At 43.7% G+C, this 24,383-nt stretch overlaps 1 protein-coding gene across 7 annotated transcripts in view; it reads left to right on the top strand.

Annotated features, from left to right (window-relative positions):
- The window catches only part of ptpn20 (protein tyrosine phosphatase non-receptor type 20), a 436,259-nt gene that overhangs the window by 62,462 nt on the left and 349,414 nt on the right, over positions 1-24,383 (top strand). For all 7 annotated transcript variants that reach the window (XM_072583170.1, XM_072583173.1, XM_072583172.1 and 4 more), the window contains exon 3: positions 16,278-16,438. In XM_072583170.1, the coding sequence (XP_072439271.1) occupies positions 16,278-16,438 (161 nt within the window). The remainder of the gene's footprint in view (positions 1-16,277; positions 16,439-24,383) is intronic.

Here is a 24,383-nt window from a genome sequence, read left to right as displayed (position 1 = left end):
CCCTCCCTACCTAGATAACCTCCTCCATACCCTATAACCTTCCCTAATTCTATAACCTCCTCAATACCCTATAACCCTCCCTACCTCAAAACCTCCTCCATACCCTATAACCCTCCTAACTCTACAACCTCCTCCATACGCTATAACCCCCATACCTGTATAACCGCCTCCATACCCTATAACCCCCGCTACCTCTATAACCACCTCGAAACCCTATAACTACCGACCTCTATAACCTCCTCAAAACCCTCTAACCCTCCCTACCTCTATAACCTCCTCCATACCCTATAACCCCCCTAACTCTATAACCTCCTCCATACCCTATAACAATCCCTACCTCTATAACCTCCTCCATACCCTATACACCTCCCCACCTCTATAACCTCCACCGAACCCTATAACCCTCCCTACTGCTATAACCTCCTCCATACTCTATAACCCTCCCTAACTCTATAACCTCCTCCATACGCTATAACCCCCCCACCTCTATAACCTCCTCCAAACCCTATAACCCTCCCTACTTCTATAACCTCCTCCATATCCCATAACCCTCCCTACCTGTATAACCTCCTCCATACCCTATAACTCTCCCTACCTCTATAACCTCCTCCAAACCCTATAACCCTCCCTACCTAGATAACCTCCTCCATACCCTATAACCTTCCCTAATTCTATAACCTCCTCCATACCCTATAAACCTCCCTACCTCTATAACCTTCCCCATATCCAATAAGCCTCCCTACCTCTATAACCTCCTCCACACCTATAACCCTCCCTAACTATATAACCTCCTCCATATCTGATGTCCCTCCTTAACCCTATAAAATCCTCCATATCCTATGACCCTCCCTAACTCTATAACCTCCTCCATACCCTATGACCCTCCCTAACTCTATAGCCTCCTCCATACCCTATATCCCTCCCTGCCTCTGTAACCTCCTCCATACCCTTTAACCCCCCCACCTGTATAACCACCTCCATACCCTTTAACCCCCCCTACCTGTATAACCTCCTTCGTATCTTTATAAAATCTAAGTTCCTGCATGTCACTATCTTGTCGCCTCCTCCTGATGCTACAAACCTTGTTCCCTTTACAGCCATATGTTGCTTGTCTATTAATTTCCTCCTTCTCATGGAATTCCGGTTTCCCCATATTGGGATTCAAACCCACGCTGTCAGAACTTTGTGATTCTGGATTGCTCGCGCAGAGACATTCTCACAATGCCACCCCCTCCCCCTGGTGATGAAGACAATGAGCATTGATTTGGAATTGATACAAGGTCATGGGGAAACATTCTATCACCCAGGAAGCTGCCCAATGAAGCTTTACAATTGAAGACATTTTCTTTCCTCAAATCCTGTGACATATTCAATTGGGTATAATGTATGTCTGAGGTTTGAGAATTGCGTGCAGAGATGGGGATACACTGAACTGAACATTTATGGGTTAGATTTGGCATCCGTCTGGATCAGTTCCTGCACATCCACCATTTTAGTGCTGACAGTGAAAGTATATGCAAGTCTGAATAAATGGATTCTTCAAAGGAGTGTCGATGGGGCTGAATGGCGAGGGGTGGGTTGGATTGGAGTCTTCTCTAAGAGGTGGTTTTTGGCTTCCTTCCCAACCCTGTAAGGCACAGACATCCTACCCGGAATGTCAATCACTCGCCGGCCTTGTTGCTCAATGCCTGTTGCTATTAACGTTGGGAGGCTGAATGGCCAACTGGTTAATTCCAACCAGCATAGAGGAGAGAGTGAGGACTGCAGATGCTGGAGAACAGTCAAAAGGTGTGGTACTGGAAAAGCACAGCAAGTCAAGCAGCATCCGAGAAGCAGGAGAGTCGACGTTTCGAGCAAAAGCCCTTCATCAGGAATAAGGCTTGTGGCCCAAGGGGACTGAGAGATAAATGGGAGGGGGGGTGGGGGGGAGTGGTGAGGCTGTGGGGAAGATAGCTGGGAATGCAATAGGTGGATGGAGAAGGGGGTTGATGGTGATGGGTCGGAGAGGAGGGTGAAGTGGGTAGGTGGAAAGGAAGATGGACAGGTGCCGAGTTGGAGGGTTGGGCCCGGGATGAGGTGGGGGATGGGGAGATGAAGAAACCAATGAAATTGTCATTGATGCTGTGTGGTTGGAGGGTCCCAAGGCGGAAGATGAAGGATCCCTCCTCCAGGTGTTGGTGGCTAGAATTTGGCAGTGAAGGAGGCATAGGACCTGCATGCCCTTGGGGGACTGGGAGGGGGAGTTGAAGTGTTCGGCCACAGGGCAGTGGGGTTGGTTGGTGTGGGTGTCATTTCCACAATTCTAACCAGCTATCATCAACTAGATCACAGTGTTTCCAATGCATAAAGATCTAGATGACTCTGGGGCACAGGGCAGCCATGACAGGGTTCCAAATACCAACTGTACGTTGACCAATGATGGGAACGTTGCTGGGAGCCTGGCGCGTCAGCCGGTGCTGCCATTTTCAGGGACTTGTCCGCTTTCCCCTTTGACCTCTGTGTGGAGCCCAGAAATGCTGCGCACCGCACCCACCTGTAGGAGATGACCAGGGGGACAATTCTGAGATTACGCTGCCTCAAGGGACTCTCAGTCCCAGTGTTCTGCATCCACAAAGCTGAGAAAATACCCTCTTCACACACTGATCGAACAGGGAAGAAGGAAGCGGTTTAGAAAGCCTTTGAGCTGAAGTCAAAAGTGAAATGTGTGAGGACAAGCCTATGTGGGATGTGACCTCCCAGAGACTTTGTAACTGCCTGAACAGATTTCTGCAACTAAATGTCATCCATTAGCCAACAAACATTCCCCAAGAGAGCTGGGTCGGGCCTTACAAATGATTGCTTAACTATGGTGACAGCATTAAATTCTTCGGAGAGACAGCTGCAGAACTGCTAACATTACAAAGCCTATTGCATTTCATTTGGATAGGTAACTCTCACGGTTGGACAGACGCTGAAGCCAAAATAAAAATGATTTCTTGAAACCAGAAAGCTCTGTTCAGCTAATGAATAGATTGCCTTAGGAAGAGCACTTTTCTCTCTGTACTGAACCTTCTTTGATGAGCTGTTGTCATGTTCTGTCTGAATATAGCAGACTGACTGATCTATTTACTGATCATTGTCACAGCATCAAGTCCAATCTGGAACCTATGGAGGCAAAACAAAGATAGCCTTCATCCCAAAATGCCAGCAAGTTCCTCTTGGAGGCAGAACCTTATCCCTTCTAACAATGTCATCCTACATAAAGGAAAAAGTTGCATTTACATAGTGCCTTTTGGGACCTCATAAACATAGCATGCTTTACATCCAGTGAAACGCATTCAGGTCCTGCAGCAGTCAGTTTGCTCACAGCAGACGATTCAAGCAGAAAATGTTTCCGAAACATTTATTTTAACAGGTTTTAGCTTCCTCTGGGACGATGGGAAAATGGCATTTGATTTTCTTTATTTGATTTATTTATTTATTGTCACGTGTACTGAAGTACAGTGAAAAGCTTTGTTTTTGAGCAGTACAGGCAGATCATAGTAAGCAAGGATGTGCAGATCAAAGAGGTGCAGAGGCATACAGGTTACATTGTGCAGAACGGGCGCTAAGCAACGTCACGTTAGCAATGTCAGCATTATTTGAGACTAGAGAGTCCACTCATCAAACTGATAGTAGCCTGGAAGAAGCTGTTCCTGAACCTGCTGGTGCCTGTGTTCAATCTTCTGTATCTTCTCTCTGATGGAAGAGGTTGTAAGAGATTTTTAGGGGGTTGCAATGGGTCTTTGATGTTGACAGCCTTTCTGCGGCAGCGAGCCATGTCACTGGAGTCCATGGATGGAAGGTTGGCATCTATGATGCCATTGAGGTAGGAGAGCAGCCATGAAAGACAGTGCAGGTTTGATGGGCTGAATGGCCTACAACTGTCCCTATTTCCTTATCCTCTTACCTCAAACGTTGTATCTGGCTGTCAATTCAACATTGACAACATTTCAAATTTACCTTAACTGAGGATAAGGTATTTTAGCACCTCCTAAGATTGCATAAAACTGCATATAAATGCAAACAATTATTTCTTTTTGTTAATTCATTCACAGGATGTGGGCTTCACTGGCTAGGTTAGCATTTAATCATCAAAAGACAACCCTGTTGTTGTGGGTCTAGAGTCACATAGAGTCCCAGACAATCAATTAACAGTCAACATCAGACTCTTAATTCCAGGTTTTCTTTTGTTGAATTCAAATTCCACCCTCTGCCTTAGCAGGATTTGAACCCAGATCCCCACCTGGGTCTCTGGATTAACAGTCCAGCAATAATACCACTAGGCCATCACCTCTCCTTGCAATTGTATGAATTTTCCTCATCATTGTGGGAATTGGTACCTGGCTTCCCATTTCTCCCCTGGGTCTGCCAGGCTTCCATGCAGCTATTGGATTGTCTGACTCCATTGTGAAGTAAGCCTTTTAAATGAATGTTCTGATCCCAAAATAAGCAGGATGTTGTGAAATAAGCACCAACAGCCTTCTCTTTCCCCTTTCCCTGTACTGGCTCCTCGGCACGTCATTAATGCACGTGTAAAAAATTGTTCACCAAGAAATCTCTGCAATTAACAAATTGACATGAGCTGAATTCCATGTTATGTAATTCAACCCAAGAATGTATCACCTAAAGTCTCTAAACTGGAGAAGACTTGACACCTGTGAGAGATGCTGGATGTACTGCTGATTGCCTCATTCTGTTACTTGTTCAGGCACGTCATTGTCAACATTGGCTACCATTAATAAACATAACAGTTTGAAGAAAATGAAAAGATGTCTGAAGGTCTGATGCAGCACTTACATTTGCTCCATCTTGAACAATCCTTTCTTTGCAAAAGCAAAATGCTGCAGACACTGGAAGTCTGACATAAATGAATACTGGAAACCCCCAGTGGGTGTGGATGTGATGTGGTTTCTTGTGTATAATGTGGTTTGAGGGCTGTCCCGCCACATAACATGTCGCACAAATGTTGAGTACTTGTTGAGACAGATATCTTGAAGTTTGTTAACAACACTAATTATTTACATTTCTATAACATCCCAGACTTGTACGGTGCATTTACTGATATTACTGTACATTATAGTCACACAACTGAGTAACACTAATGAGCAACTTCTTTGCACTGAGTGCGTGATTGAAGGTAAGGTTTATATTGGAACATCTCAAGGGATGATGTCAGGCACATGTTTTTGAGGTTAACAGGGGAGACAATGGTATAATGGTATTATTGCTGAACTATTAATGTAGAAACCAAGGCAATGTTCTGAGGGCTTAGGTTCAAATCCCAGCATAGCAGATGGTGGAATTTGCATCAATAAAAGAGTCTAAGGATGATCATGAATCAATTGTTAGGAAAAACCGTCTGGGTCACTAATGTCCTTTAGAGAAGAAAGCTGCCATTCTTACCTGATCTGAACTACCATTAGACAAAGGGGCAAAAATAAGGCCATTTGGCCCATCGAGTCTGCTCTAACATTCAGTCATAGTTGATATGTTTTTCAACTGGGGGAAAGCGAGGACTGCAGCTCCTGGAGATCAGAGTAGAAAAGTGTAGTGCATCAGGTGAGGCAGCATCTGAAGAGCAGGAGAGTCAACATTCCCTTGAGTATAAATTTGAAACATTGATTCTCCTGCTCCTCGGATGCTGCCTGACCGGCTGTGCTTTTCCAGCATCACACCTTTCGACTCTGATAGGTTTTTGATCTCCATTTTCTCCCTGTAACTACATGTGGCTCCAGACTAACAGCAGTGTAGTTGGATCTTAACAGCTGGCTGGGCAATTAGGGATTGACAATAAATGTTGGATTCGCTGGCGATGACCATGTCCCATGAATGAATGTTTTTAAAAAAATACGGCCTGGTCTGGAATTGGTAAAATAATATGTCAGGCAGGATCTGTGAAGTGAGAAACCTGGCCAATGGCTGATAAAGCAGCAGTGGGGCCTCTTCTTTTGTAGATGTTTTCTAATCGGCCTGTTATTACGCCCTGTGGGAGCTGGTGGGACTTGAACCTGAACCTACCAGGTCAGAAGTAGGGACACTACTCCTTTGTCACAAGAGCTCTGAACCTGTCCTTGTATATTTGCTTTTTAGTAACAATCTCAGAACTTCTATAATTGAAAGCCCATTCTTCACCATCTCCCCCTCAGTTACAGAGTGACTCATTAAACCCATGCTCTATCGATCGCCATACACTCCTCTGAAAGAAAGCTTCTCAAAAAAAAACATTTAAAATAATCAACCCAGAAGATCCCAGCTGGAGAATGGCAGTCCGATTTGCCACAGAAGTTACAAAAGGAAAGGTTGAAAATATTCTCTCTAGACTCTATATGGTTTAGTCCACCTAAAGCTCTACCATGAAAGTATTTTGGGAAAAGTGTAGGTGAGTTAACTGTAGAAATCAGTATTTTATTTGCCCCATGAATACAGCCACCACCACTGGAGTGATTGTAATGAGGTCAGCCACGTGGACCTCAGGAAATGAGTTCCCTGATTGGGGCTGTTAACATGGATCAATCAGGGAGCCCTGGCTGACTGGTACAAACAGGAGTGTTAGAGGTTCAGTTCACTCTGAGAGCTGGCTCTAAGGAAGCCGGACCAGTGACAGGTACTATGTACAAGTAAATAAAGGGTGACTTGGTGATGGGGTACTGGCCTCTGTGGAATAATTTCAACCACAAAGATGAGACTCCCAAAATGTCTGGATAATATAGTGGAAATAATTTTTTTTCTGAATATTTAGGACTTCTTTCAGTTCACTGCCACCTTGAAACTGTCACATGGTAGCAAGAGCAGGAAGCTGCTGTTTGTGGACCCACTGTTGGATCCCTTGCCTTAGAAAACTGCACTCCCTCTGAACTTCCATCATCCCTTTGCCCTTCCTCACCCTAATGGATCATTAGTCCCAAGCTACTCAGATCTTAAAATTCCCAAGCTTCTGCTTTCAAGCAAAGTTAAAAATCACACGACACCAGGTTATATTCCAACAGGTTTATTTGGAAATACAAGCATTCAGAGTGCTGCTCCTTAATCAGGTATCTGTGAAGTAGGATCAGAAGGTCTTTTGATCCTGCTTCACAGCTACTTGATGAAGGAACACCACACTGAAAGCCAGTACTGCAAAATAAACCTGTTGGAATATAATCTGGTGTTGTGTGACCAACATTGGCACCTTCGCTTTAAGGCAAAACAAAGGAGTTCTTCTCTGTCTCAAAGTTGTGTTTAGTGTGACGATGCTGCTCCTTCAATAAGGTTATGCTGTCCTTGTTTCTTTTCCAGAGAGGTTGTAAAAGACATAAACTCCAAAACGTCTGGGCTTGAAGAGTTGTATGACTGGTTTGATTATAGCTAACGGATACTGCCTTGGGGAAAAGGCTGTCAAGTTTAAAAAAAACACTTGTGCAATGGAAGGAAAGTGACCAGCTCAGGTTTTCTTTAGTTTGGTTTGGTGTTTAACAGTCGTGTTGAGAGAGCTGTTGGACCCAAAGAAGCAGGTCCATGCTGATCCTCTCCTGGAAGACCCTGTGTTTGATTTTACCTTTTGTAAAAGGGATGTTTATGGGGATTGTTGCGATTATTGGAAACAGCATCATTAAGGTGGGATGATCTGTTGGGGTTTTGGTTACGTTATTCTGTATTCTGTTCTTTTCTGTTTGTGTTTCATATGGTAATATTGCAAACGAATTCTGTTTTGTTTAAAACTAAGTGGTTGGGCCAGCAGCATCTCTCCTGGAATATCCACTTCACACCTGCTTAAAACAACGAGCAAAGTTAGGGTCTGAACACTTGCTTGAAATGTTTGAAAGGGTCTGGCCTGGTCCATAACAGCTTGGGAACTTTTTGCGGGATTGGTTCTATAGTTCCAAATCGGGATTAGAGTTGCTGGACTTGAAGGCAGCGAGTGATAGGTGTTAGTATCTTTTGTTCTGGGTGTTGAGTTTGGTTTGTTTAGATTAGATTACTTACAGTATGGAAACAGGCCCTTTGGCCCAACAAGTCCACACCCACCCTCTGAAGAGCAACCCAGCCAGACCCATTCCCCTACATTTACCCCTTCACCTAACACTACGGGCAACTTAGCATGGCCAATTCACCTAACCTGCACATCTTTGGACTGTGGGAGGAAACCGGAGCACCCGGAGGAAACCCACGCAGACACCGGGAGAATGTGCAAACTCCACACAGAGAGTTGCCTGGGGTGGTTATTGAACCTGGGTCTCTGGCGCTGTGAGGCAGCAGTGCTCACCACTGTGCCAAATGCTGCCCTACGGTGCTTGGGATAGCAATGGCTCTTTCAGGCACCAAGGGTTTTCTGGGGTGGGGGTGGGAGAAGGGACCTTGGGGATTTTACAAAAGGTGATTAAGGCCAAGCTGCTGGAATTAGCAGGCAGACTGGGTCGGAGCTGACTCCTTCTGCGAGGTAAGGAAAGATAATTACAGCAATAGCTCAGCAGTTGCTGGAAGGGCCATCAAAATGTTTAGAGATGGCTAAAGTTCAATTGTAAATGAAGCAATTTGCATTATAGGCAACAGAAAAGGAGAGGGCAACAGAAATGAAACAGTTTGAATTACGATTAAAAGCAGAAGAGAGAGAGAGAAGGGGAGAGAGAGAGAGAAAAGGAAGAAAAGGAGGGAATTTGAACTTCAGAAATTGGCACTTAGACAGGAAAGTCAGCTTAAAAGGATGGAGATGAAGGCTGAAGGTAAGCTTAGTGAGGAAGAGAGTGAGGATGATCAAATCCATGGTAGCCAAAGGCCTGGTGAGAAACTGCGTAAATATATTCAAGCAATGCCTAAATTTGATGAGAAGGCTGTGGAAGTCTTTTCCACCTCATTTGAAAAGTGGCTAAACAAATGTAGTGGCCAGTGACCATACAGGTTTTATTGATCCAAACAAAACTTGTAGGCAGAGCTAATTGCATCACTACGAGAGGAGGGATCAGATGCAAATGAGGAGGTGAAAAAAGCCATCTTAAGTGGATATAAGTTTGTGCCAGAAGCCTACAGACAATGTTTCAGGAATCTAAGGAGGGACTCTTGTCAAACTTACACTGAGTTTGAAACAATTAAACAGAGTAATAAGGACATTAAAAATAGGTGGATAAGGACATTAAAAATAGAAGTAGTGAAAATTCATGGGGAAGAGCAGAGAGTTAAAACAGCAAGGTTAGCAGCTGAAATGGCTGATGATTATGAGTTTGTCCAGAAATCAATGTTTGGCTTCCAAAATCAAATTAAATCAGTGTGGGATAGAAATTGCGGAAATGGGAAATCCTCATGTGGAAAGGGAAATGTAGATGTTGGTGAAGATCGAGGGTAAAAAGGAAACCCTTGAAGGAAAAGTTAGTGTTGGTCTGGGGTGTACAATGTTAAAGCTGAAAATGTGTTGCTGGAAAAGCGCAGCAGGTCAGGTAGCATCCAAGGAGCAGGAGAATTGACGTTTCGGGCATGAGCCCTTCTTCAGGAATGAGGAAAGGGCTCCTGAAGAAGGGCTCATGCCCGAAACGTCGATTCTCCTACTCCTTGGATGCTGCCTGACCTGCTGCGCTTTCCCAGCAACACATTTTCAGCTCTGATCTCCAGCATCTGCAGTCCTCACTTTCTCCTGTACAATGTTAAAAATCACACAACATCATGTTATAGTCAGCAGGTTTATTTGGAAGCACTAGCTTTCGAGCGCTGCTCCTTCATCAGGTGGTTGTGGGGAATAAGAATAAGTAAGACACAGAATTTATAGCAAAGTTTACAGTGTGATGTAACTGAAATTATATATTGAAAAAGACCTGGATTGTTTGTTAAGTCTCTCATTTTTTAGAATGAACATGTTGGTTTCAGTTCTTTCATAAGTAAATCACAGAACATTTTTAAAGTTACATTCTCAAGTGAACTTTAATAATTGGTGTCATGTCAGCCCAGATAATGCATTGAAGGTGTGAGGTGCCCTGTGTGAGGCTGTCTGTGCCACAATGTTCAGACTGATTCTAATCTAAAAAACGGATTTACAGAATCTTACATGGATTCATGCCGTTTTTGAGCAAAATATCAGACAACCTTATCATTGTAGACGCTGCAAGATGTGTCAGAATATTGACACAGATACCACCATTACACTTGGGACACCTCCCACTGTGTATGTGGCAGGTACTCAAGTGACTCAGCCAATGTTGTCTATCTCATACACTGCAGGCAAGGATGAATATATGCTCCAAGGTGACATAATTGAAGTGAGTTAGAGTGACTGGAGCTCACCCGTTGTAATGGTGTCAAAACCAGATGGTACCCAATAGTTATGTGTAGACTATCTGTCGGAGAAAAGTCCAATTATAAAGAGAGGCAAGACACGGATCTAGTGAAATTGACAAATAGTCGATTCGCCTAACCTTGGTTGTAGGTAAATTTCTAGAATCCATTGATAAGAATGAGATTTCTAAATTCTTAGAAGTGCAGGATCAGATTAGAACAAGTCAACATGGATTTATTAGGGGGTGGTCGTGCCTGACAAACCTATTAGAATTTTTTTTAAGACGTAACAAGTAGATTAGATCAGGGAAACCCAGTGAGTGTTATCTATCTAGATTTCCAAAAGGCCTTTGATAAGGTGCCTCACAGGAGGCTGCTGAGTAAGACGAGGGCCCATGGTGTTCGAGATAAGCGCCTAGCATGGATTAAGAATTGGCTGTCTGACAGAAGGCAGAGAGTTGGGATAAAAGGTTCTTTTTCGGAATGGCAGCTAGTGACAAGTGGTATCCCGCAGGGTTCAGTGTTGGGGCCACAGCTGGGCACTTCATATTTTAATCATCTGGATGAAGGGACTGGGGACATTCTGGCGAAGTTCGCCGATGATACGAAGTTAGGTGGACAGGCAGGTAGTACCGAGGAGGTGGGGAGGCTGCAGAAGGATCTAGACAGTTTGGGAGAGTGGTCCAGGAAATGGCTGATGAAATTCAATGTGAGCAAATGCGAGGTTTGCACTTTGGAAAAAAGAACACAGGCATGGACTATTTTCTAAATGGTGAGAAAATTCATAAAGCCAAAGTACATAGGGATCTGGGAGTGCTAGTCCAGGATTCTCTAAAGGTTAGCTTGCAGGTTGAGTCCGTGGTTAAGAAAGCAAATGTAATGTTGTCATTTATCTCAAGAGGGTTGGAATGTAAAAGCAGCGATGTGCTTCTGAGACTTTGCAAAGCTCTAGTTCGGCCCCATTTAGAATACGGTGTCCAGTTTTGGGTCCCACACCTCAGGAAGGACATACTGGAACTAGAGCGTGTCCAGTGGAGATTCACACGGATGATCCCTGGAAGGTTGGCCTAACATTATGATGAACGGCTGGGGATCATTGGAGTTTAGAAGGTTGAGGGGATATCTAATAGAAACTTACAAGATAACGCATGGCTTAGAAAGGGTGGACGCCGGGAATTTGTTTCCATTAGGCAGGGAGACTAGGACCTGTGGGCACACCTTTAGAATTAAAGGGGGTCAATTTAGAATGGAAATGAGGAGACATTTCTTCAACCAGCGAGTGCTGGGCCTGTGAAATTAATTGGCATCGGAGCGCAGTGGAGGCCGGGACGTTAAATGTCTTCAAGGCAGAGATTGATAAATTCTTAATCTCGCAAGGAATTAAGGGCTATTGGGAGAGTAAGTGGCATTAAATGCCCATCAGCCATGATTGAATGGTGGAGTGGAATCAATGGGCTGAATGGCCTTACTTCCACTCTTATGTCTTATAGTCTTATGGATGAATCTGGTTTATTTCACATGTTATCGTGGGGAAGAGAAAATGACTAGGATTGATGCAGAATGGAGACTCTGCTCAGTGAAGCCAAGAGTTCTCTTCCACGAGCTGCTGGTACAGACTGTTTTTTATAGGGTTATAGTAGTGTTGTGTGAATTACAAGGTCATATGAATTGAATTGCACTCCATGGAAAACAATTGGTTGGTCCGGTAGTCGCAATCAGGTAATAATCCGTTCCTTTTTTAGATTACTTACAGTGTGGAAACAGGCCCTTCAGCCCAACACGTCCACACTGACCCGCCGAAGCGCAACCTACCCAGACCCATTCCCTTACATTTACCCCTTCACCGAACACTACGGGCAATTTAGCATGGCCAATTCACCTAACCTGCACATTTTTGGATTGTGGGAGGAAACTGGAGCACCCGGAGGAAACCCACGCAGACACGGGGAGAATGTGCAAACTCCACACAGTCAGTCACCTGAGGCGGGAATTGAACCCAGGTCTCTGGCGCTGTGAGGCTGCAGTGCTAACCACTGTGCCACCGTGCTGCCCACATTCCTATGCTAGAGTATGTATTAATGTCCAGTGCCCTGGTATCAAAGGGTTTACAGAGTGGTGTGCATGTTTTGCTGAGAGCAGAGTGCCCCTCAGTCTCAGTCATCTTTGTGGGGCTCTTGTACCTGTGGAGACTGGGCATGCCCTTGGGGCTGTGGGAGCAGTTGTGAGGTATTGTGAGGTAGGAAGTCTGTTATCAGATTACCTTAAAGAGTGTATTCCTCCTGTCTGACAGCTTTTTAGGTCATGTCTTGTTTTGTTGTTTAGTTCTTGAGCTGAGGTATTATGGGTATGCTCTATTTGGCTAAGACCAGACATGGTTTCTGTGACCAAGTAGTGGGCAGGCAGAGTGTTTTATGTTTCTCCCACACTATCGCAAAGTCAATGCAGTTATAAAGACTGGTGTATATCCGATTCTGCGTTTGGAAGACTGTGCTGTAGGACAAAGAACTTATATTTCGAATTTGGATTTGCTCAGCGGAAACTGCCAAGTACCTTTGTCCGAAAGGCAATTTTGGCTTTTATAACACCAAATGGACTGTATCAATTTAAAGTCATGCCCTTTGGTGTGAAAAATGCGGCAGCCACATTTCAGAGACTAACCAATAAGGTCATTGCCGGATTATCCAAGTGTGTCGTATATATAAGATGTCCTGGCGATTTTTCGTCACGCATAGAAGGAACATTTGCAATACTTATCGGACTTGTTCGACTGACTTTGGAAGGCTGGCTTGGTGATGAACCTAGCTAAAAGTGAATTTGCCAAAGCCCAAGTCACCTTTCTGGGCCATGTTATTGGACATGGACAAATGGCCCCATAGGATGCAAAAACAAAGGTAATTGGGGAGTTTCCCATACTATCGACAAAAATAGCAGTGCTACGATTTTGGGATTGAGTGAATTTTCTCAAAAATTCATACAAAATGTTAGCAGTGTGGCTACTCCACTCACTGAATTGCTAAAGAAAGGCAAGAAGTTTCATTGGAGATGGCAATTGACAGCCTGAAAGCTCTGTTATCCACTGCCCCGGTATTAGCCACACCAAATTATGCAAAGCCATTCAAGGTGGCTATCAATGCAAGTGATGTGGGTGTCAGTGCTGTGCTCTTGCAGGAAGACAACGAGAAGATAGTAAGACCTATCGGGTATTTCTCCAGGAAATTGAACAATAGCGATTTTTGAGAAGATTTGTAGCTCAGGTTGATGATAAGTATGTAAGTTAGCTCGCCAAACAGGAAGGTTTGTTTTCAGACATTTCGCCACCATGACAAGACTCTCACCAGTAATGTTACCTAGTCATGGTGACGAAACGTTTGAAAACAAACCTTCCAGCTCAGCGAGCTAACTTCCATAGTCAAATTGAACATTCATCAGCCGAAATATTTGATAGTTGAGAAGGAGAATTTGAGCTTGGTGTTGGAGTTACAATATTGCAAGGTTTATGTTACCAGTAATATATCTGAAGCAATCATATATACTGATTATAACCCATTGAATTTTGTGGAGAAATTTAAGGACAAAAATGCCAATCTGTTTAGATGGAGTTTGTTGTTACAGCCATTCAATTTGAAAATTGTGTATATGGAATGATGAGAAAACGTGATTGCTGATGCTTTGTTGAGACTTGAATGAGAAATGGAGGCGCATGGTGGCAGGAATGCAACAGACTGAAATGGAATGTAGCTGTGCATGTTTGCATGTTTATCATCAACGTACTGTATCTGTGTGTTGTAGAGTACTAACAATTTAAGATTAATGAGTTTTAAAATGAAGCCATCTTTGGTCATCGATGGTTCATTTTTAAGGGGGGAGGTGTGAAGATGCTGCTCCTTTAACAAGGTTATGCTGTCCTTGGTTTCTTTGTCAGGGAGGTCATAAAAAACATACGCTCTGAAAAGTCTGGGGTTGAAGAGTTTTAGGGTCAGTTTGATTATAGCTACCATATACTGCCTCAGTCAGAGGGCTTTCAAGTTTCAAAAAAAAGCACTTGTAAATGGAAGGAGAGTGGCCAACTCAGCTTTTCTCTGGTTTGGTTTTTAGCCGTAGTGTTGTAAATGTTGTGGACCCAAAGAAGCAGATCCATGCTGATCTCTCTCTGACTTCTCTCATGTAGGACCCTGTGTTTGATTTTACCTTTTATGGGGATTGTTTTAAGTATTGGGAACAGCGTCATAAAGTTGGGATAATCTGCAGGGTTTTGGTTAGTTTAGGTTATTAAGTACTCTGCTCTCTTTTGTTTGTGTTTCATTTGGTAATCCTGTAAATAAATTTGGTTTTGTTTAAAACTGAGTGGTAGGGCCTGCTGCATCCCTCCTGGAATATCCACTCTCCACCTGCTTTAAAACACCTAGCCACGTTAGGGCCTGGACCACCTGCTTGAAATGTTTTGAGGGGATCTGGCCTGGTCCATAATATTAGCCCTCAACCAACTTCACAAAAGCAAATTCTCTGATGAGTATCATGGAAATAACTTTATGGAGGCTGATATCCCATCCCCAAGTCACCCTTTATTGACGCGTGCACAATGCATAGGCTGTGACCAGCCAGCTCATAGCCGGACCCTAGAATGAGGAGAATCCCTGAGATTCCTGTTAGCCAGGACGCCCTGATTGGGGCTGTTCACCTGAGTCAACGAAATCCACTGAGCCAACCTTGTTCCAATCACTGCAATCTCTTTGCTATTAGTGGGAGCTTGCTGCTCACAAATAGGCCAATGCGTTTCTTGCATCACAGCAGTGGCTGCATTTTAGGAGTCCTTGATTGGCTTTAAAGTGTTGTCAGATGACTGCAGTCAAGAACATGAGATATCAATGCAGCTACTACTTATGTTCTCTCCCTGTTCTCCTTCCAAGCCTCTCTCTGCACTGTCAGACGTGCCATGCCTCGAGATGAGATGTGAAGCTGAGGACGTGCCTGTCTTAATCAGGTGGACACAAAAGATTTTGAAGAAGAGTGGTTTTATTATCCCATGTGTCGAGACCAATGTTTAGTCGTTTGGTCAAACTCACCTTGTTTGTAGGATCTTGCTATGCACATATGGGTTTCCAACTTGATACCAGGAATCACGTTTCAAAAATACTTGGCAGGGTGTCTAATGCTTTCTGACTGAAGATCTTTTTTCACTGAACAGTCTTGGCTCCGCTACTTAACATCAAAGTTTAACTTGTCTCCTGTGGTATTTGTAGTGTAATGTGAGAGTATTTTACCACTGAATCAGGGCTGACATTCACTTCCCTGGCTTTGTGATGTTGTAGTTAGTTTCAACATTACTGTCTGTTTGCTCATTTAATCTTAGCACCTGTACATACAGACATATCTTGCTGGTGATGCTGTCCTAATAACTGATTGATAAGGTTATTGCAACTATACAAAACGCTAGCGCGGCTGCACTTGGAATATTGTGTACGGTTCTGGTCCCCCCATTACAGGAAGGATGTGGAAGCATTGGAAAAGGTGCAGAAGAGATTTACCAGGATGGTGCCTGGTCTGGAGGGAAGCTCTTCTGAGGAAAGGCTGAGAGACTTGGGTCTGTCTCATTGGAAAGAAGAAGGCTAAGAGGGGATTTGATAGAGACATACAAGATGATCAGAGGATTAGATAGGGTAGACAGTGAGAGTCTTTTTCCTAGGATGATGATGTCAGCTTGTACGAGGGGGCATAGCTGCAAATTGAGGGGTGACAGATTTAAGACAGATGTCAGAGACAGGTTCTTTCCTCAGAGAGTGGTAAGGGTGTGGAATACCCCACCTGCCAGTGTAGTTAACTCAGCCACATTAGGGAGATTTAAACAATCCTTGGATAAGAACATGGATGATTTTGGGATAGTGTAGGGGGATGAGCTTAGATTAGTTCACAGTTGGCGCAACATCAAGGGCCGAAGGGCCTGTTCTGTGCTGTATGGTTAGGTTACTTCATTAAAGAGATTTCCTTGCTGTTTCATTTCCATTTTCTGAACTGTTTTACAGGCTCTCCCTTCCATTCCATTCTCTCTCCATGGTCTGTGCTCCTGTCAGCGAGCGGTGGATTAACTTTTCGAAGCAATGTCTCAGGTGCAGACATTTACACCTTTGCTGCACCAGAACTGCTCCAGGGCAGGAGCTCCAGCTCACAGCTTGGGATAGAGAAGGTAAGAGGAAATCTAGTGTCTAATGGCTTCAGCAGAAAGAGCTTCCTCAGGCTCCCCCATGTCTCGTCGGTGCATGTGCTCCCAGCAACAGGGAAGGGCCAGTCTAAACTCTGTCCATTTTCAGACAGCTCCTTCCATTTAGTAAACGATGCTAATGCTGCAACTGTCACCTAACTGTGTACATGCACATGTGATTAAGAGCAGTGGGAGCTAACTGGAGAAAGGTTGGGTCAATGTAGAGAAGACGAGGAGAAAGTGAGGACTACAGATGCAGGAGATTAGAGTCAAAAAGTGTGTTGCTGGAAAAGCACAGCCAGTCAGGCAGCAGGAGAGTTGACGTTTCGAGCATAATCCTTGAATCCCTACAGTGTGGAAACAGGCCCTTTGGCCCAACAAGTCCACACCGACCCTCCGAAGAGTAACATAACCAGACCCATTCCCCCACCCCATATTTACTCCTGACTAATGAACCTAATCTACACATCCCTGAACACTATGGGCAATTTAGCATGGCCAATCCACCTACTCTGCATATCTTTGGATTGTGGAGGAACCCCACGCAGACACTGGCAGAATGTGCAAACTCCACACCCGAGGCTGAAATCGAACCCGGGTCCCTGGTGCTGTGAGGCAGCAGTGCTAACCACTGAGCCACCGTGGTGACCCAGACATTCCTAATGAAGGGCTTATGCTTGAAACGTTGACTCTCCTGCTCCTCGGACCAGCTGTGCTTTTCCAGCACAACACATTTTGACGATGTATGTAAGAACCAGCTTAAAGGTATTGCACCTACTTCTAGGTGAGAAGGTCCTGGTTCAAGTCCCGTTTGCCCTGAATGTGTGTCATAACATGTCCAAGCAGGTTGGTTAGAGATAATTTTCAGAAGAGATGATTATGTAGTGGTTTTGTCAATGGACTAGTCTTGCAGTGGTCCAGCTTCATATTTTTCAGACACAGGAGCTAAATCCTATCTCAATAATTGATGAAATTTAGCAATGGGTTCTTATGGTGCAGTGGTAGCGTCCCTATCTCTGACCCAGGAGATATGGGTTCAAGTTCCACCTGCCTGGAGTTGTGCCATAACATGTCCGAACAGGTTGATGAGAACGAGCTTTCAGAATTCACTGTGGTCGTGTCCGTACCTCTAGCTCAGTAGGTTTGAGTTAAGTCCCATTTCAGGATGTGATGGCCCGGGAGGAGGTCAGCACATCCAGATTTATTTAAAGAAAATGTTGGAACCTTTTTCCCTTGGGACGTCCCGTCTGTGGAGTGCAGGAGTCATAGAATCAAAGAGATGTACAGCATAGAAACAGACCCGTCGGTCCAACTTGTACATGCCGACCAGATATCCTAACCTAATCTAGTCCCATTTGCCAGCACTTTGCCCATATCCCTCTAAACTCTTCCTGTTCATATACCCATCCAGATGCCTTTTAAATGCTGTAATTGTGCCAACCTCCACCACTTCCTCTGACAGCCCATTCCATACATGCACCACCCTCTACATGAAAAAGTTGTCCTTTAGGTCCCTCTCACCCAAAACTTATGCCCTCTCGTTCTGGACTCCCCCACCTCAAGGAAAAGATCTTGTCTATTTATCCTATGCATGCCCCTCAAGATTTTATAAACCTTTATAAGGTCAGCCCTTAGCCTCTGAAACAGGGGCTCCAAGGAAAACAGCCCCAGCCTGTTCAGCCTCTCCCTGTAGCTCAAATGCTCCAACCCTGGCAACATCTTTGTAAATCTTTTCTGAGCCCTTATATTTATTTACAAACTTCCCATACAATGTGTAGAAGACAAATGGTTCCTGCTTTTCTTTGTCAGATGGATGTTGACCACCTTAACAAAGGGACTGCCACATCCTCTAGCGCTTCTGAGAGAATTAGTCAAGATTTCCCTTGGAAACCCTCTCCCCCAGCTGCGCTGGAAAGTGTATTGTTTGCAGCTCAATTTTGCTACATAGCTTTTAAACAATTATTATTTAATCGCAGGTAATGAAAATGACCATGTGAGATGATTGAGGAATGTAGACAGGTAGACATGGTGGTGAAGAAGGCATTTGGCATGCTGATTTCCATTGGTCAGTGCAGTGAGTAGGAGAGTTGGGATGTCATGTGCAGGACATTGGTTAGGCCACTTTTTGAATACTGCGGCCAATTCTAGTCTCTCCCTGCTAGAGGAAAGATATTGCTAAAGTTGAAAGGATGTTGCCAGGATTAGAAGACTTAAACTGGAAGGAGAGGCTGAATTGGCTGGGGCTTTTTCCCTGGAGCGCCGGAGGCTGAGGGGTGACCTAATAGAGGTTTATAAAATCATGAGGAGCATAGATTGTATAAATAGACAAGGTTGTTTCCCCAGGGTAGGGGAGTCCAAAACTAGAGGGCATAGGTTTAAAGGTGAGAGGGGAAAGGTTTAAAAGGGACCTAAGGGGTAGCTTTTTCATGTAGAGGGTGGTGCCTGCATGGAATGAGCTGCCAGAGGAAGTGGTGGAGGCTGGTACAATTACAACATTAAAAGGGCACCTGGATGGGTATATGAATAAGAAAGGTTTAGAGGGATATGGGCCAAGTGCTGGCAAATGGGACGAGATCAATGTAGGATATCTTTGGCATGGATGAGTTGGACTTAAGGGTCTATTTCCATGCTGGTACACACAGAATTCAATCCTGTGTAGGATTCATAACCAAATATAAAGGGAGAGGAAAGTCTGGATACAGCATACAAGAGTTAAATAGAAGAGAAGAAAGCTCTATTCCCATGTAGGACATCAACTGCATTGCTTTCTTGTTAGACCACAGTCGTATTGTTTTACATGTCCAAGGATGTCAGAGTCTCCAGGGAGTGCCTTCAGCACCATCCACTATGATGCAGTCAGACAGATGTTGTGGGAGAACATGTTAGCATCTTGAAAGAGTAAGACTGGCATCTAGAACCTCCTCGTAAACACTGTTACCCAGATTATCACATCAAAGTAACTTACATATGGGTTGTAAATCTGCAATAAACTATCTTGTATTTAAGAGAAGATCCCTTTCTCATTAGGTTGGTAAGTGGTTTCCCTCCACCACATCAGATCCAATGGGTCCTGTAGATCCCTATTGTAAAAGAATATAATGACAGTAACCCTGCTCCATGGTGAGCTGTAATGCAGATAGCCTGATATCACACACTGGGCCGTGATGAGGATGACATTATTCTGTTGATTGTGCCTGATCGCTGTCCCCAAGTTAAATCCTGTTTTACTGGGGGGAACTTTAATGGGGAGTTAATGATACTTGACTCAAAGTCCACAGATTGAGAGAAAGTATCAGGTTATAACTTCCAGGATTTGTATTGAACTAGTTAATGTCCATGGAGGCATTGCCTATGACCTACTTTGTCGTAGGTAGGGCTAATTACCATTCATAACAAAACTATGAAGTAAGACACAAACATGAACAATGACAAAGATTCGGCCACTCAGCCGCTTGAACCTGCTCTCCCAGTCATTAAGATCACCGCTGATCTGATTATAAACTCAAATCCACATTCTAGCCGAGACCCAGTAAGCTTGCTGACCAAGAATCTATCGACCTTAACTTCAGGAATATTCAAGATCTCTGCTCCTGCCATCTTTTTAGGAGGAGCATTCCAAAAACCTATGAATTTGAAAGAAAAAAAAGTCACTTAATCTTTGTTTTAATTTAGCAGTCCCTGATTTCTTAAATGGTTCCTAGTTCCAGATTCTCCCTGAAGAGGACACATCCTCTCCACACTCACCCTGTCAGGTCCACTCAGAATTTTGTACTTTCAAACAAGTCATCTCCTACTCATTCACTGTCCAGCAGATAAAATGTTAGCCTGTCAACTTTCCCATATATGACAACCTTCCCATTCTGAGTATTGTTCCAATTAACTCTCTCTGAACAGCTTCCAATGCATTTGTATCCTTCCTTAAATAGATGGCCAATATTGTGCACAGTACTCCTGATGTGGTCACATCAGTAACCTGTATAACTGAAGCATAAGCTCTCTCCCCTTACAGTATATAATATGCTATTAGCTTGCATAGTTACTTGCTGTATCTGATTACTAGTGACTCCTGATTAATGATGTAGAGGTGCCAGCGTTAGGCTGGGGTGGACAAAGTTAAAAATCACTTGACACCAGGTTATAGTCCAATAGGTTTATTTGGAAGCACTAACTTTCAGAGCGCTGGTACCTAGTAGGGCAGGATCATAGGATGCAGAATTTATAGGAAAATATCAAAATGTCATACAACTGATGCGATGTATTGAACAAAGCTAGATTGCTTTTAGTCTTTAATCATTTAGAATGGGGATGCAGGTTTCGATTGATTAATATGTAAATCCCAGAACATCTTTCAAGTCACAGTCCCAAGATAACTTAAGGTTTTGTCAGTATAAAACAAAAGGTGACATCTCAGCTCAGACAATGCATTAAAGGTGTGAGGTTAGAGTCTGTCTGTATCCCAGCCTTGAGTCAGACTGGTTCTATTTCCAAAGTTGAAATTTATAAGATATCACATTGACTGACTGACTGCCTACAGATTGTGTGCTTTTTCAACAAAATACAATATGTCTGCAAATACAAATCCACAAATGCAAATTGAGAGAGTGTATATGTATGCGAGTGTGTGTGTGTGTGTGTGCATGTGAGAGTCTGTGTGCATATGTGCATTTGATTGTGTGTGTGTATATATGTGCATTTGAGTGTGTGTATAAATGTGCATTTGAGTGTGTGTGTATAAATGTGCATGTGAGAGTGTGTGCATATGTGCATGTGAGTGTGTGTGTGCATATGAGAGTATGTGTGTGCATATGTGCATGTGAAAGTTTGTGTGTGCATATGTGCATGTGAGTGTGTGTGTGCATATGTGCATGTGAGTGTGTGTGTGCATATGTGCATGTGAAAGTTTGTGTGTGCATATGTGCATGTGAGTGTGTGTGCATGTGAGAGTGTGTGTGTGCATATGTGCATGTGAGTGTGTGCGCATGTGAGTTTGTGTGTGTGTGCATATATGCATGTGAGTGTGTGTGTATGTGCATGTGAGAGCATGTGTGCATGTATGCTTGTTGGAGTATGTGCTTGAATGTGATGGAGTATATGCCTGTGAGAGGGTGTGTTTGTGTGTGTGTGTCTGTGTGTGTGTGTGAGAGAGAGAGAGAGAGAAAGTGTCTGTGTGAGTGTGTTTGTGTGTGTCTGAGAGAGTGTATAGTGTAATGGGGTCACCTGCAGTGTGACATGAGCCCAAGGTGTCGGTTGATGCCATCCTCATGGGTTCTGAACTTGGCTATCAACCTCTGCTCGGCATCTCTGCGTTGTTGCCTATCCCAAAGCCCACCTTGGAGGACGGTCACCCGAAGAGGCGGAATGTCCCTAACCGCTGAAGTGTTCCCCGACTGGGAGGGCACATCCCTACCTGGTGATTGTTGCGCAGTGTCGTAGCATCTGCTTGGTCTTGCCAGTGTACCATGCCTCTGGGCATCCTTGCCTGCAGTGTATGAGATGACACCATTTTAATAATACCATCTTGAGGGTGACTTGGCAATCACACTACACTCCAGTTTTCACCTTTGTTATAATGTGGACCATAAGTATTGGGAATGGCTGGGAAGGCAGTTCAGTGATTGTTGTGCACAGGGTTTGCTGAGATGATCTTTTTACTGATGAGAATGCTGAGGTAAGTAATCACCAACCTGACTCCCTAGTGCTTATGCTCCAGCTACAAAGAGCAAGCCAGGAGTGCAGCTCCAGCAATACTCAAGCAACGTTCAGATCAAAGCAGCCACTTTGTTTGTAATGGATGTTATGGATGTTTCTTTGTCATTCTCCTCCTGTAGGTGATACCACCCCAGCACCTTGCAGAGCACGAGAAAGCATTGACTAACAAAAGGCCACTCTACCATTTCTTCCATAGCACCTTTAATATGCCCCAAAAGGCTGCAGGCAGGCATGAGAAACCAAAAACCGAAATTGCTGGAAAAACTCAACAGGTCTGGCAGCATCTATGGAGAGAAATCAAAGCTAACATTTCGGATCTTCTTCAGAATGTTATAAAGCAAACTTTGATCGTATATAGAGGAAACTTAATTACCCAGCGTTCGATTATCCAAAGTTCGGACCATCCGGCAACTTTGCAAGGTCCTGATGCTCGGCTAAACTCAGTTATGCAGCATTCGATTATCCGGAATTCGGTTAACCGAACAAAATACTCCCTGCCCATGTTCTTTGGATAATCAAGGTTCCTCTGTACATTTAACTCTAATATGGGTTCTTCCTCAATATGAATAGACACTGGCGATTAGAAATGGCTTGCTCCAAGATGACTGAGCAAAATTCCACGATAGCCATCCGTCCTGATGGATTGTTATCTCAGCTCCCTCTTAAAGAAATAAATCAACACCGTTCCAACTGCCTTTGCTTGTCAAGTATTGAGTGTGTGCATTTTGAAGGCGATAGCTCATATTGACAATTCTTCACTTTGTGGGAAAATTACATATTTGAGAAAGGCGGTGGGGTGGGGGAACGTATGTAAAGGTGTTGACAACAACACCGGAAAAATGCGAGGCTGTCAACTAATTTGACTTGCTCACTGCAAGCCCCTTAGTGCTACTGGAATTATTCTGTTAATAGAGGGGTTTCACCCAGGCTAATGAGCTAGCAGAAAGGACCGAGGGAGCTGAAATGAATGCACCTTCCCCATAAAGTAGCTCTCATTATAACAGAGGATTTGGCAGTCTCCCAGGCATCTTTTTATAATGAGGGCTTACTACATCTGCTCATGTTCGGTGTTTTCTATTGTTCAGGCTTGGATTGAATGTCTGAGTGAATGCTAAAATGGGTTGTGATAGAAAGGAGCTGAATTTGCACTGCGGTGATGTGCAAATTGGCCATTTTAATCAGACGTCTCATCCAGACAGAATCCTGAGCCAGATAACTTTTCATTTTGTGAAACCACAAAAAGTGTTAATTAGCATGTATATAGTTGAATTCTGATAAAATCTAAGAGTTAATGAGTGTTGAACAGCAAGGCATGTTTCCCTTCACTTTAAAGCATTGAGAACTGTTCAGGCTTTTGTTTCTTCTCTGCTCTTCTATTGTTGTCTCCATATTGATTTTGTAGCACATTTTACACATTGACACTGTATATAATTACCTCAGGTTGCATTGATGTATATTAAAACTGCAATTGTTTATTAGGGCATTTAAACATACTTATAACGTGGGACTCTTTATAATAAGCAGTTTTTAAACTCTGTTTTCCTTGCATTCCTTCTGCTTTTGTTCTGGTGCTCACCCAGTTGATAGCAACAACCCCTTCAATACATGGTCCCTCTTTCATTGGGGAGCTACACTACAGAGTGAGGCCATTGACCATATCATGTCACAGAGTCATACAGCACTGAAATAGACCCTTCACTCCAACCAGTCCATGCCAACCACAATCTCAAAATAAACTAGTCCTATCTGCCTGCGCTTGGCCCATATCCCTCCAAACATTTCTTATTATACTTATCCAAAATGTCTTTTAAATGTTGTAGAGTGTGACTCTGGTTTCCAGCATCTGCAGTCCTTGTTTTTACCTACTTTTAAATGCTGTAACCTAACCCATATCCACCACTTCCTTGAGAAGTTCATTCCACACACGAAACACTGTGTAATACAAAAAAAATTCCCCATGGCTTTTTTCAGTCTTTTTCCCCTCTCATATGTATTATTCATTGAAAGGGCTTCCTTGGATCATAAGATAAAATGTTACTTGCCTATTTCACCATGCAAAAAAAAATGCACAAAGGGAGATTACGAAGTGGAAATTTTCTTTGGAAGAAGCAATTTACAAAAAAAAAAGCACTGCAAGCCCTCCAGAGAAGTTTCAGTAGATGTATACTTGGAATGGGAGGGTTGTCTTATGGTCAGGCTGGACTCGTATCCATTGGAGTTT

Source organism: Chiloscyllium punctatum, chromosome 13, assembly GCF_047496795.1.
Source record: "Chiloscyllium punctatum isolate Juve2018m chromosome 13, sChiPun1.3, whole genome shotgun sequence".
Classification (NCBI taxonomy): Eukaryota; Metazoa; Chordata; class Chondrichthyes; order Orectolobiformes; family Hemiscylliidae; genus Chiloscyllium; species Chiloscyllium punctatum.
This window is presented reverse-complemented; position numbering and strand designations above follow the sequence as displayed.